At 44.4% G+C, this 15,252-nt stretch overlaps 1 protein-coding gene across 2 annotated transcripts in view; it reads left to right on the top strand.

Moving 5' to 3' along the window:
- The first annotated feature begins 12,691 nt into the window (after window positions 1-12,691).
- Window positions 12,692-15,252, top strand: part of NPR3 (natriuretic peptide receptor 3) — a 47,327-nt gene continuing 44,766 nt past the window's right edge. For both annotated transcript variants that reach the window (XM_068667269.1, XM_068667268.1), the window contains exon 1: window positions 12,692-13,777. In XM_068667269.1, coding sequence (XP_068523370.1) covers window positions 13,048-13,777 — 730 coding nt within the window. In that variant the 5' untranslated portion in view covers window positions 12,692-13,047. The remainder of the gene's footprint in view (window positions 13,778-15,252) is intronic.

The raw sequence follows: 15,252 nt of genomic DNA, 5'->3' as shown, positions 1-15,252 counted from the left end.
TTTCAAACTTCTATAACTACAGGGATAGAGGGTAGAACACTCTTCTTTGTGGTAGCTGCCAGAACTTGGATTCTTGAGGAACTCTGCTGTTAGTTATTTATATAGGGAAAAGGATATTCTGAGGGGAGATAAAAAGTTTGATTTATTCACAGTTTACCTGGAAGAATGAGGAGGGATATCTTGGCAATAGTACAGAACAGAAAAAAAAAACACACCTGATCACTATCTTTAAAACATCTGTTACATATGGAAGGACCATAACATCTCTTTTTGATCTTTTTCCTAGACTAAGCAAACTTAACTTTTGAACCTGTCTTGGGGGACGTGCTTCTTCTCTTCTGAACTCTCCAGTTTATCTGCTTTTCTCTCAAAACATACTGCTCAAATCAAACATAGTGCTCCAACAGAGCAGAGAGGGCTATTGCTCATACTTGACATAAAGCAATTCTGCTAATATAACAGCATTACATTGCTCACTCGCCTTTAGTTTGTGGCTCATTAGGATGACCAAAATATTTTCTGCAGAGCTATTCTGTACAGTATTACGCTTTTCTCTGTTTTTTTTTTTTTTTTATAGTTTTCTGTATGCCAAAGCACCTCACATTATTAAACTGATTGACTTCCAACTACCTCTTGTGTTCATTATGATGTTGAAACTGTCCCCCATGATCTCCTTGTCTCTAAGTTGGAGAGACATGAAGCTGACAGATGGACCACTCAATGGTCCTGGAGTCCTGCACCCAGGTCTGGGGCCCCCAACACAAGAAGGACGTTGACTTATTGGGACGAGTCCAGAGGAAGACCATGGAGATGACCAAAGGGCTAGAGCACCTCTCCTATGGAGACAGGCTGAAGGAGTTGGGGGTGTTCAGCCTGGAGATGAAAACTCCAGGGAGACCTTGCAGCGGCCTTCCAGTGCCTAAAGGGGGGCTGCAGGAAAACTGGGGAGGGACTCTTTGTTGGGGGCTAGAGTGATAGGATAAGGGGGAATGGCTTTAAACTAAAAGAGGATAGGTTTATATTAGATGTTAGGAGGAAATTATTTACTCAGAAGGTGGTGAGGCCCTGGCACAGGCTGCCCAGAGAAGCTGTGGATGCCCCATCCCTGGAAGTGTTCAAGGCCAAGCTGGATGGGACATTGGGCACCCTGGTCTGGTGGGAGGTGTTGCTGCCCATAGCAGGAGGGTTGGAACCAGGTGATCTTTGAGGTCCCTTCCAACCAAAACCATTTGATGATTCTTTGATTCTATGATCATTTTCAAATTTTGAAAGTATTTATCAACCCTCTTTTCATCTTGGCATGTTCACAGATTTTTAACATGTACCCTTTCCTTCCTCATACAACCCAATGACTTTTTGGATTAGAACCAAACACAGGATAGAGCCTACTGGAAATGTTCTCCCAGTTTAGCACAGACTGACTGGCAGCTGCTCTCTAAGTGCACTGTTTTCAATTCTAAGTGCAGTGTTGACGCCCGTTTCATCTAATTACACAAGCATTTGGTAAGCTAATGCAGACTGTATGATTGCAGGCCTTTTGCTGACAAATTGTAATCATAACTACACTTGTCATAGCACTCATGTCTCTCTGGTGTCTCCCCGTTTGCTTGTCACAATTCTGGCCCTGTCTCCGAGTGATTCTCCCATACTCAAAGCCGCACCAGGAAAGCACTACATTGTTCATTGCATGTAGCACATACGCAGTCTGTGCTGCTAGGCTCTGTATTTAAAACTTTCCTTTCATGAAAGTACTAAGGTCAATTACCCCTTTAAACAACAGTACTGGTTAACATTGGCACCTAGAGTAAACCACTGGCAAATGAAAGATGGTAAAACGAGATATTGTCTGCTTAAAAGTTTATGTTACTTTCCAGGTCACTCGAGCCCCATACGCCATCTTGGGTGCAGCTGCCTTAGAATAAGGAATTTGTTACTGAAGTTCACCTGGAGCTGTTTTCTCTCGTACGCTGGAAATTATCACCCCCTCCAGTATCTTGTCATCTCTTCATATGAAGCCACTCCCTAGCCTGGTTCTGTCAAATGACCTACTTTAGCAGAAACACCTTTTCAACTCAAATCAAACTGACATAATGGGGATAGGTAGCAATTATACATGCAGTTGTTCTGGCATATCTGGTATCTGGCAGCAGGAGCCAGCCAGACAGCTAGAGGCTGGAGACCAGTACCCAAAGTCCCTTGTTTCAGACCGGTCGCTTCCAGAATGGATGTGACTTTGAGCTATTTTTATTATGTTTATTCCATGTTGTTTGTAGGGACTATCTGTAACATGTTGAAGCAAATTTAGAACTTGCCTTGTTAGAGATTTGGCCTCTCCATGAGTTGTGTCTTCATCATCCACTCAGTCTCTTCCACCTAGAACCTCCCCCCTATTCCTGACAATGCTGGGTATTGCACATCACTCCTTGCTGTAAAGAATGACCAACACAGACTTCCTTTTTTTTTTTTTTTTTTTTTTGAGACAACACTGAATGGACTTTCAGCTCTGGTTCTACATATACTACTTTCAGCTCTGGTTCTACATATACTAATCTTTATCTTCAACCTTGATTCTTAATAAAGATGGTAATTCCTCCTATTTTACTTTATTGATACTACTTATGTGCTTGACCACAGCTGACCTATACCAAGACTATGCAGTCTACCTTAAAAAACAAACAAACAAACAAACAAACAAACAAACAAACAAAAAACAGGGATTATTTGGATTTCTGACCATGCTTATTTTTGCTTAGACACCTTTTCTACAGTCATGAGAACTGCAGTGTCTTAAATGGATACCAAGGATTGAAACCCTTGTTCTCTGTCTTCTGTCACATATGATGGATTTTGGTCTACAGGAAGTCTCAAATGATTCTTTCACCATGATATTTGTTGTTGTTACTCAGTAAAACACACATCTTTGGAGTATTTTGCAAATCTTAACAGGTGAAATAAACCACGCACTGACTTTCTCTCTGAATATGATTAAAAGAAGGAAGAAGAAAAAGCATTATATCTTTAATTAATATCATTAATTAAACATTTTAAATCACTATCTGTTGTTTTAGAAAAACAAAACAAAACAAAACTCTGCTTCTTACAATAGAAGCTCTTTTATTCCATAAATGCACAGGTACTTATTCCATTTGTGCATAGGTTGCAAAACTATCTATATTTTGGGAAAATTTCTGAAGTAGGTTTTGAAGGTTTCTGTGGAGATTATGCAAATGTTTTTCATCCATCAAACTGGGCTTTGATCATACAGTGCACAGCTACATGACCATTGCTTGGGTCCAAATCTTGATACTTTGTAAATCAGTTGTTCATCTGATTTCCACATCATGGCTGAAAAGATTTGTCTGCATGGCTTCAGCTAGGGACTAGAATCCAAGTGTTCCACCAAGCTGTGCTGCTAATAACAGTAGTAGACACCATGAAACTCTTTATATCTTGATCTGGTTGTTTTTCCACTACAATCTCTTGGAAGTTTACAGAAGGAAATATACAAAGTAACATTACTTCTTCATGTTTCTGGAATGGCATCTGATAAAATGCTGTGCAGCGCATTTAGCCAACAGTTATGTAAGTAGGTGCTTTTCAGATGAAGGGGGAAAAATGACCTGGTTCTTTTTTCACATTCATATGAACTGAATATGTGGACAGTCCCTGATGTTCAAGCACTGTGCTATAGAAAGCCCTTCTGAAAAAGGGAATGGCTGGTCAAATTTCTAATTAGTTTAAAAATAGAGATGGATCCATCTGTAAAAGGTATTTATTACACATGTTTTTTGCATGGAGAGGCATATGACTGCTTCTGATGGCAGAGAAAGAGGTGTGATGAGCTTGGAGAATTTTTCAGCTCTTTGTTTCCTACAACAACTTCAAAGTGTTTCTTGCATTCTCTGAAAAGCTAACAATAGTTCAATGATATCCCCAAATCAAGAAAAACAAAAAATCATGTTACTGGAACAAGATCTGTCAACAGGATTAAAAATGTTTTCTTCCACCTTTTCACATAATTTACTCATTAATTAACGTGCAGGAGAAAAGACATAGGGAGACTTCAGTGCCAGCTCTAAGCAGTTTCTGCCCTCCCTCTCTGGCAGCTTGTTGCTCTCCTTGCAGATCTCCAGCTCTGCCATACCAACACAACTGCAAACCACATCAACGAACTGATCTGGCTTAAAAAATAAAACACATTTTCCATCAGAATATTCCTTAAGATGAATGAGTTCCTGGGCTGATGGTACTATGTAAACTAATACTGACTGTAGTGATGAACATTCAGCCCAAGTGTAGAAAGCCTAGTTTTGTTATAGTGTGAGACTTCTATTGCATTTATATGGGAATAGATGTGAAAGTAACACATCAGAATAGCTCCTGGTGTGAGATATAACACATAACAGCAATCCAACACTGTTGGTTGACAGTGAGATGTCTGATCTCAACTCTGGTTTTGAGGAACACCATGACAGTATTTATAGCATTTGTTCTACAAACAACATGGGTATGTATTTTAGAGTTACTAAATCTAGTTCAGAAACAATCTTTGCTCTTCAAAGCCTTTTAAGTGCTCTGGACAGAATTGTTGGAAAGGTACAGCAGATGTTTGTATTTCAGCCCTTGCTACTTGTCTCAAACTGTAACTGATTCTTTGATGGAGACAAGTGCGTGTAAGAAACAAGGCAGCCATTGTCCTGTGCATGTCAGAGGTGGCCATCCAAAGCTGAATCGAGTCCAAGAAACCACCCAAAGTATTTTCATTAGTAAAATCACAGGGGCAAATTTTGCAGGTGTTGTTCTAACACATAGAAGAGGAAAACAAAGAAAAAAAAATCTCCACAAGTTTAAGTGATTATGACAGCATCACTTTAATCCAAACCAACATGATTCCCCTTCTAATTCAGTTCAGTTAGTTTCACAGTCTATTGTATACCCAGCTATGCCCAGCTATGATCTATAAATATAGAAATTGGCTACCTAAAGTAAGTATTTTTTTCCAGTGTAGCCTGGGCAGAAGAAGGTGGACAATAATGATATTTCTCCTTGAACAACCACGACAAATTTGATCTTTACTTTTTAGGCAAGGGAAAGGAAAGATAGCTTTTACTCTGTGAAAATCCAACACTTCTGAGCAGTAAACTTACAGAGAGCCCAGATCAAGTCAGTGGTGTCTGGCAAGTTGGCTTCTGTCAGGAGAGGTGCCTGAAGACTGGAGGATAGTCAATGTCACTCCGGTCTTCAAGAAGGGCAGGAAGGAGGATCCAGGAAACTACAGGCCAGTCAGTCTCACCTCTGTCCCTGGAAAGGTATTGGAGCAGCTTGTTCTGGAGGCCATCTCCAAGCAATTGGAAGAGAAGAATGTTATGAGGAGTAGTCAGCATGGATTCACCATGGGGAAGTCATGCTTGACCAACTTTGTCACCTTCTATGATGGCATCACCATCATAGGTATAGGGTAGGTGGGGGGAGACGGTGGATGTCATCTACCTTGACTTTAGCAAGGCTTTTGATACTGTCTCCCATGACATCCTACTAGCTAAGCTGAGAAAGTGTGGGATAGAGGAGTGGACAGTAAGGTGGGTTGAGAACTGGCTGACTGGCTGAGCTCAGAGGGTGGTGATTGGCAGTGCAGAGTCTGGCTGGAGGCCTGTGACTAGCGGTGTTCCACAGGGGTCGGTGCTGGGTCTGGTCTTGTTCTACATCTTCATCAATGACCTTAATGAGGGAATACTGTCTGCCCTCAGCAAGTACACCGCTGACACAGAGCTGGGAGGAGTGGCTGACACACCAGAAGGCTGTGCTGCCATTCAGCGAGACCTGGGCTGGCTGGAGAGATGGGCAGGAAGAAACCAAATGAGGTTTAACAAGAGCAAGTGTAGAGTCCTGCACCTGGGAAGGAACAACCACATGTATCAGTACAGGCTGCGGGATGACCTGCTGGAGACGAGCTCTGAGGAGAAGGACCTGGGGGTCCTGGTGGACGACAGGTTGACCATGAGCCAGCACTGTGCCCTTGTGGCCAAGAGGACTAATGGGATCCTGCATGCATTAAAAGGATTGTGGCCAGCAGGTCAAGGGAGGTGATCCTCCCCCTCTACTCTGCCCTGGTCAGGCCTCACCTGGAGTACTGTGTCCAGTTCTGGGCTCTCTGCTACAAAGAAGACAGATCTCCTGGAAAGAGTCCAGCGGAGGGCCACAAAGATTATACGGGGCCTGGAGCATCTTCCTTATGAGGAAAGGCTGAGATCTGGGTCTGTTCAGCCCTCAGAAGAGAAGACTGAGAGGGGATCTCCTCAGTGTGTATAAATACCTGAGGTGTGGGGGACAGAGGGATCTGGCCAACCTCTTTTCAGTGGTTTGTGGGGACAGGACAAGGAGCAATGGCCACAAGATGGAGCACAGAAAGTTCCGCACCAACATGTGAAAGAACTTCTTCATGGTGAGGGTGACGGAGCACTGGGACAGGCTGCCCAGGGAGATGGAGGAGTCTCCTTCTCTGGAGATATTCAAGGCCCCTCTGGATGCCTACCTGGGCAGCCTGCTCTAGGGAACCTGCTCTGGCAGGGGGGTTGGACCTGATGATCTTTCGAGGTCCCTTCCATTCTATGTGGTCCCTGCAATTCTGTGATTCTGTGATTTCTGTGAAGATAAAGAGTGTTTACTGCAAAAGGATGGAATTCCATTATTTTGTCCTTTTTGGTATTTCTGCTTTTTCTTGTAGTTCAGTAGATGACAAGTTACTTGAATAGGCAGCACTTTCCAATAGCAGAACCACCCTGATCATTTTCAAGAGATAAAATATATTGAAGTCCTGAACTTTGATAGTGGTTGAGTTTATACTTGGATTACATTTAAGAGTTTTATCGAGAATACCCATATAAATAAATAAAGTTTAAACTTAAATGACCAGCACTGATTAAAATCCCTGTTTTACAGCTCTTGTTAACTGTTTTCAACAGCACCACAGTACAACTTCACAGAAGAGCGTTGTATTACTCACAGATTTTCAGTAAACCCAGAAGAGCACTGGCTCTTGCTTGCATGTGGTACAGAAAGACATCTGCACCACATCAATAACCATACTATACAATCAGTGCATTTTTTCATTTGTGGATTTATGAGTAATGCCATACTCTAATTGCCCTCGAGGCCTAACCCTCTTATTTCCACTTGTGACCTGGGTTACGATCAGCCAGTCAGTCATTTCACATTTCCTCCTTGTCTTTCAGTGAAGCTTGCAAGCATTGCACTGCTTCTGAGTGTTTGTCCACATTGCCTGGCTGCATGTTTGGCGCTGCTTCAATGCCGCGCAATGTCTTCTGTAGCGCAACACAGAGACGAACCACATGCCAATTTTGTGGTGAGAATTCAGTGAGTCATGTCCAAATGGGTGTTCTTGGCTTTTATTGGCAGCTAATTACCTTTAAAGTCGATGCTAACAATTGAAACTCAGCTGGTTCTTTTTAATAAGGCCGTGTTAACAAATGAACCTATGTTTTCTGCTTGGCCTCTGAACTCTTACACCTTTACTTTTTCTGCTCCTTGCTGTCAGTATAATTACAGAGGCTACAGCTTGCAGATGTTGGATTGAGATTTAGTTATAGATAATTATCTGTGCTTAATAAGAAGACTGAATCCTCCTCAATCCAGTTTTAGAATTAAATATCATGTAAATACAGCATACTTTCATAATTATTAATCAGAACCATTTAAAAATCACTCCAAATTAAATGTTGCCCAAAGTGAATATGAAAGGACTGTTTCCTGTTACCTAGGGTGATTTTTTTTCTGTGAAGCATGTGAAGTGCTTCGAGTAAAGTATGGTAGGAGACAGATAGGAATCACTGTGCCTAGCAGACTCTGGTGCAGGTCCTGGAGAACTGCCAGTGCCACGATGTCTCAGGAGGAGGCAGAAGAATCTGTCCAGTTTTCCTCTGGGTTATACAAAGAAAACAAAAGGACCAGGACTTCGCAATGTTGATTTTGTTACCTCCATTCATCACAGTCTGGAGCAGCTGGGGTCCCCCAAAATTCTCACCCAAAGCAAGTGCCTTCATGCTGGTAAAGCTGTGTATGTGCCACAGGGTACAGGGTTGGGGAGGGATAAAAGCTGAGCTGAAGAGGGTAGACAGTGCAGATGTATCTTGCTAATAAGCAAGTTGCAATGGGATAGTGAACACACCAGGCAGATTAAATCTTCGTTTTAAGCTATTAACATTTTGCTGCTAGTATGACAGCTTGCAGGAGCATCAGTCTTCTAAAACTTGTACTGTGCATCTGGTTAATCCAAGCACATTTTCATGTGCCCTTTCCTCACAGACAGATGTTTCCTGTTCTCAAACCCCAGTTTGAAGGGCTAAAATAAAAACGAAGTTGCCAGAATTTTGAGGGGGGGAGATAAGGCAATGAATTTCCTTAACCACTAAGAGACATCCTTAATCTCTTGAGGAATGGCCAAGCTTTTCCAGCTGAATTTAGAAAAAGAACAAAAACAACAAAATAAAAGCATGGTAGATGCCCATCCTGAAAACATGAGCCCAAACTTCTAATGTTCAGCTAAAACTATAAGCAACTGAAAACAATGTCAGTGTATATATATAATTGCCATACATAATGACATCATGTAAAGGGCAATATCAGGTGGCATTACTGATAGGTGGGGATAACAACACTATAAAGGCTAAGAATTTTTATTGCTACATTTCTTGAAAACTATGGACCTTTTTTGTAGTCATGTCTTTTTTTAGCTTTCCTTCATTTTGGAAACAAAAGGCATAGGTGTGGCAAAATGACTGCAGCAGCTGCAGACACACCTTAACTGCAGAAGTACAGGTAATTATTTTTTCATGAATATTAGTCATATGACAGGAAAGAAAAAAGCGCTTTGTAATAAGCCCTAAAGCAACTGCTTCCATGTGGCAGTGGTAGGAATACCAAAAATAAATTAACTTCCAATAGAAATACAATTTTGTGCACAAAGTTCTCTCTTATTCTGAAACATTTCAGAAGATGATTTTCTCTGTTCCTTATAGAATCCGCAGTGCTTCTTCCTGCAGTTAAGACAATCACCTTTGTGAGACACTTTGTGAGTTATTAGAAACTAAAAAATGCTATATACAAGTTGTGAAAATTTTAATGGTGTCATAGAAAAGAAACAAGTGTTCTCCTATTTTAAAATTAACATCAGTCTTTCCGAACTAGGCCTGTATTTCATTGACAATGTGTCACACATTTCAGCACATTCATTACTAAGGTGGGGAGTTTATTGTTTGTACAGACTAGAGCATACCTTGGAAAGGGAACGTGGAGTATAATTTCACACACATTGTCTTGATGGGCTGCTACTGTAAAATAGAGTTATTCTCACAACTTTTCAAGCAATCTACCTTCTATCTTAAGCTTTCTTTTAGATAAAATATGTCAGGGCTGATTTATCCCTGCCATAGATTGGTGGATTGACCTGAAAAGGAAGGGGAGAAGAAATGAAGTGTCTGCAAGTGCATTATGGATGGGCTAATGAGACATGTCTAGTTTAAGGTCATTACAGTCGCTCCTGCATGGAAGGGCAGTGCTTCAGAGAGTCTCTGAAGTCTATGAGGACCAGTGGGAAAGGAAGGATAGGTGCAGCACTGTGTCACCAGCAGTAGGGGATAAACACAATGTGACTTTAGCAGTGGTAGCGATGATCAGTGGTGTAGTGGAGGGATGACCTTGGGATCACCCTCAACCTCTGGTATGTCATGGTTTGCCTTCCCAAATTTTGTTTTCCTCAGTCATAAAATAAAAGAATATTCTTCTGCCCACCTTACCTTACTTTGCACTGTGAAGTAGAAGCTGTTGACAGCACCAGTAACTAGTTCTACAAAGTATTATTACTATACATATGCTTACATTTTTGGTGTGTAATTTTGTCATTTTGTAGTTCTTGTATACAGATCTACACAGAAGTTGGTGTCAATTAAAAGACAGAACAAATAAATATGACTCCTTTTTATTTTTTAGCATCAGGTTTGTTCATCTTGATTTTTTATGCTGCAAGACTTTTACCTAAAGGCTGTGGTGCATTTTCACGTAACTATACAAAGGTAAGACCACAAAATGCAAAAAAGAGACACACAGATCCTACATGTAGCAATAAGAAATCCATTGTGTGTGTTCCAAAATACAGATTCCTTGAAATAACAAGAATAGGTTTCTAGAAAAATAAGGAAAGAATTTGAAAGTCTAAATGGCACGATATATTTGCAGTACAGATGACACTAAAATATTTCATCTTTTCAGCCTCTAGGGGGGACTATGTTTTCAGCGAACCTGTCTGTGAAGGATTTTCTTAATCTGCAGCAGGCAGTTCAGACTGTTGCTAACGCTACTTGGAGCGAGTCAAGTGATTCTTGATTTGTGTATGAGTTATTTCTGTAGGGAAAATAGTCTATGTCCGTAATGCCTTTAGTCCTAAAGGGCTAGTCTGAAGTCTCTGCTCTTGCTGCAGTCCACGGGCATTCTGCCTGCTACTGATTCACGACTGCAGGATTTGTTCCTATTAAAAAGCATTTATGTAGCTGAAAAAAAAAAAGAATAACGTTGGTGGAGAAATGTTGGATTTATAGCTATGGAAAGTACTGTAAGTGAACTAATGATGAGGTGGATTAAGTGACATTTTGAATTGGGATTAACGAGGAAATTCTCATGCATAACTTTTTGGCTCAGAAAAATAAATCACAGGCTGGGATTCTTCTTTATAAATTGCGTAAGGTGATGGGGAACGACTGAAACGTTCGTGACACTTGGGGCCTGCAGAAACATTGTGACTAAGGTTGAATGCAATTGCTCATGCAAGACAGGACCACATACAGTGGGCCAAATCTTTTTCCAAAAGCATTGAAATCAATCGACACTACTACTGCTAAATAGTACTGGCTCAATGCTTTTTTTCCCCCCTTACACTGGCCGTGCTTCTCCCACTTTTATTCATTCCCAGCAGTACTTTTACCTCACAAGGAGCAGCCAGTGTGAAGGGTGGCAGCCTTGTGATTTATGGGCTTACTATCTCTTCCATCATGTTTACACAGCTTACACTCAAATAAGACAGCCAGAAGAGTATGGAGCTCACACGTAAAATGAAAAAGATATTCTGTTGGGGGAAAGGAGGGAATCAAAAGAGATCCTTCCAGATTTCGGTGCTGTAAACACATCTGTAGGGTCACCATAAAGAAGTGACTACAAAGGTCAGCATTTCAAAATGTGTCTTAAGAAAATGTTTTTGCAAGCTTTGTGGTGAAGATGGCTGGCATGTTGTATATTGTAACATTCTGCTTAATCTCCAGTATGTTATATGGAGTCATTTACAACAAAAAATGCCTGACATAACTTACGGTACAGGAACACACAAAACGAGCTTCACCAGGGTGGGTGTTTATGTAATTTTCAAGAACACTCTGAAGTTCAATTCAGTAATCAAACAAAACTACATTAGAGGCACATTTCTCAGGAAAGCTACCAATCTTCACATTTGTGACCTTTTTTTTTTTTTTTTAATTTAACTGAGCTCCATCAGATACATGCTCCTAAAAAAAAAAAAAAAAAAAAAAAAAAAAAAAAAAAGATATTTTTAATGATTATTTCTGTGCATTGTATTTATCTGGTGTTTTCATTCCACTTCCCAGTTGCAGTTGCATAAGCACTTACAGCTTTCTTTTCTTTTTAATCAAGGAACCTTAAAGGTGAGCAGCTGGTCACCCCAGGAGCCCTGGTTTCCCATTCATGGGCTGCACAGTGATGGCAGCAACAACTGTAAGTTTACACATACTGCCCTGACAACGACCTCTGTGCTGAACTAAACAAACCCCTTCTGTAAAGTGAGGAGCCGTTCACTCACCTTCCCAGCGCAAACCTGGCACTCGCTGAGTGATCAGAAAGCATCAAACCGTGCAGCCCTGGCTCCGGGTTTGAGGATGCGTACATAGAAAAATGTACAGAGAGACATCCTTTAGGATTTTGCTGTTGAAAAGCATCAGGTGTCCAAAAGCCTCTTTCACAAAAGACTTTGCATGCCTCACGCTTACATTGTTCCTTATTCCAGAACAGGAGTGTCCATTTTAAACGGACCGTGACAAAATATGATGCCTAGCAGCTTTACGATCGGTGAGGAGAGCTGAACGGGGATGCGTTTGATGTGCTCTGATCGGGCAGTGCTGTCAAGATAATCAGAAAAGTTAGTTTCCTTTTTTCTTTTTTCCCTCTGAAAAAACAATCTCAGAGCAACACTTGTCACCGGGGGAAATCTGCACTGCTTGTGGCATGAGCCACCGTGGGTGGGAAGGGACTCAAAACCGTGCCTGGGCTCTCGGGGGGGGGGGGCGCGGGGGAGGGGGGCACAGAAAGACCCCGAAGGGATGCAGGGAACAGCAGAGTGTGGGGTGGGGACACCCCAAAAGCTTCTCCCCTGTAGCAACCCCATCCATTCCCCTGCCCGCTGGGACCCACCCCTCGGTGAAAAGAGCCTCCCAGCGGCGAGCCCCCCCTGCACCTCGCACCCCCAAACCACCGCGGGGGTCCCGTGAAGGGTCTGCCCTACATCCCGGCCCCGTGTGCTCCCCACAGCCCGTCCCGGGGGCGAGGTGCGGGGCCCGGGGGGGTGGCGGCGGGCGGGGCCGGGGGGGCGGCGGGGCCGGCTCCTCCCTGCGCACAAACCCGGCGGCGCCGAGCCGGGCGTGCGGAGAAGCCGCGTTACTTAAGCGGGGAAGGGAGCAGCGGGGCAGGCAGCCCCGGCGAGGGGGAGGGAGGTGGATGGGAGAAAAAAATTAAAAGAAAAAAAAAAAATTGATAATAATAAAAGGGGAGAGCAGGCGAGGTGAAGCACGAATACTTTGAGGAAATGAGATGCTCCGTCCGTGACCCGCAGGCTGGGGCAGGTTGTTAGTCTCGCCACACACCTGAGAAATAAAGCACGACCGAACAAGGGCCAGGGGGTTGCGAGGGGGCGAGGAGGGGAGGGTGGTGGCGAAAACTTTGCCGGAGTTGGGGTCGCCGCGGGGGGCGGGCGCGATGCCGCCCTGGCTGCTCGGCAGCCTCTGCTGCGTGCTGGCGGCGCTGGGCGGCGGCCCCGCGGAGGCGGCAGCGGACGAGGAGGAGGAGGAGAAGCTGATCCGGGTGCTGGTGCTGCTGCCGCAGGACGACGCCTACCTCTTCTCGCTGGGGCGGGTGCGGCCGGCCATCGAGTACGCGGTGCGGAGCCTGCGGGAGAGGAGCGGCGGCGGCGGCGGTGGCAGCGGGGGGCTCGGGCTGCCGCCCGGCTACGCCTTCCAGCTCACCTACGAGGACTCGGCGTGCGGCAACCGCGCCCTCTTCAGCCTGGTGGACATGGTGGCCCTGCAACGCCGCCGCCCCGACCTGCTGCTGGGGCCGGTGTGCGAGTACGCGGCGGCGCCGGTGGCGCGGCTGGCGGCCCATTGGGATGTGCCCATGCTGTCAGCCGGGGCGCTGGCGGCCGGCTTTGGGGTCAAGGGTGGCGAGTATTCGCACCTCACCCGTGTCGCCCCAGCCTACGCCAAGATGGGCGAGATGCTGCTGGCCCTCTTCCGCCACCACCAGTGGAGCCGCGCCACGCTGCTCTACAGCGACAGCAACCCCGAGCGCAGCTGCTACTTCACCATGGAAGGCGTCCATGTGGTCTTCCAGGAGGAGGCCTTCCACATGGCGGTGCACAGCTTCGACGAGACCAGCCGGCACCTCGACGTTGATGAAGTGGTCCGCGCACTGCAGGCCGGCGAGAGGGGTGAGTGGTGGTTGCGTGAGGCTGGGGGTGGGTTTGGGGCTGCGTGATGCCTTGCCGGTGTGTTTTTTGGGGGGGATTGGGGTTGGGGATGGGTCACCAAGAGTCGTCTGGGAAGGGGTTGCATGAAGGATGCGTTGCAGACTGGGATCTGTGGTGGGGAAGCTTGGCCGTGAGCATCCTGGGGCTGGGTGTGCACCAGAGTGGGGCCATCGGTAAGGCTTTGCCCCATGCAGGTCAATTAGCACTTTGCATCCCACAGCAGGGATGGAGGATCGCCCTCCAGGACTGCACTGGGATGGTTTTGTGGCATGGTAAGAAATGAGCCTTCTGCTGGCAGTCCAGATTACCAGCACAGCCAAAATTGCCCACATCTGCCCACATTTGCCCAGCGAGTCTGTTGCTCATTCTGAGATACTTTTTTAAAGTGACTCTGGATAGGTTTAAAGGCTGAGCAAAGATGTATTTTTTTTTTTCTCACCCCGCTGTATTTTGCTGTGGGGAGCCTTTTCCCCACTCCTGCAGTTAGAAGCCCCCTCGGTTAGTTCATAAATAACAAACCCACTTGGGGCTAGCTCTTGTTTCAGGGGATGTGTGAGTGCTAAACCCGTGAGTGTGTGCAGTAATATTGCCACCAACTGCTAGCAAAACACCGTGCAGATAAATGGCTTGTAAAACCTGCTGGAAAGTCACCCCTGTGCCGGATGAACCGGCTTTGCATCAGGAAGCAGTAAAATGCTCCAAGTACTTTGGGGCATATGAATTTGTAGTTAGATGTACTTGAAAGTGAGATCTTGTCAAATGATGTGTGGATACATGGACTCATCAAAAAGGTATTTTCTGCTAGAGGCTTTCACCAACTGTGGATTTCCGTAGTAAGTTATTGTAAGAAGGGAAGAGATGTATTCCAGAAGTCGACTGCAGGATCAACTCAAAGAAAGTCCTCAGGTGTTTTTCAATAGAGGCATAGATGTGAAAAATACTTTGTGCAGCTTTTACATCCCCAGTTGCAGAATGCTAAGGTGGTAACAAAATGAAAACAGATAAAAGCTCATGCTGCATGGGACTGGCACAAATCACATTGCCATGCTGTAGGCTGCGGTGCTTTGACCGAGCAGTATTGTGCTGGTGCTGCAGTTACACTGCTGTGAAATCCTTAACCTGTGAGGTAACTGGGGTCTAACAATGTATGTATCCCTAATTCTCACTTTGTGGAAACACCGAAGCAGGTGCTTAAAATAGAGCTGTCCTAGTTAGTACCATTAGTGGAAATATGCTGAATGGAGAGAAAGAAATGTAGAAGTGCTAGGGGAAACAGCTATGTATGGAAAGATGCTTTTCTGTTTTTTTAATCAGCCTAACTTTTGTGCATGTGCTTGGCTTTCCCGATGCAAAGAATTTAACAGTGTGATTGTGGCGAGAACATATGAGTGTTTGCCCCTAGCCAAAGGGAGTTGTGAATGTGCTGTGGGAATGTG

Source organism: Anas acuta, chromosome Z, assembly GCF_963932015.1.
Source record: "Anas acuta chromosome Z, bAnaAcu1.1, whole genome shotgun sequence".
In the NCBI taxonomy this organism is placed as follows: domain Eukaryota; kingdom Metazoa; phylum Chordata; class Aves; order Anseriformes; family Anatidae; genus Anas; species Anas acuta.
This window is presented reverse-complemented; position numbering and strand designations above follow the sequence as displayed.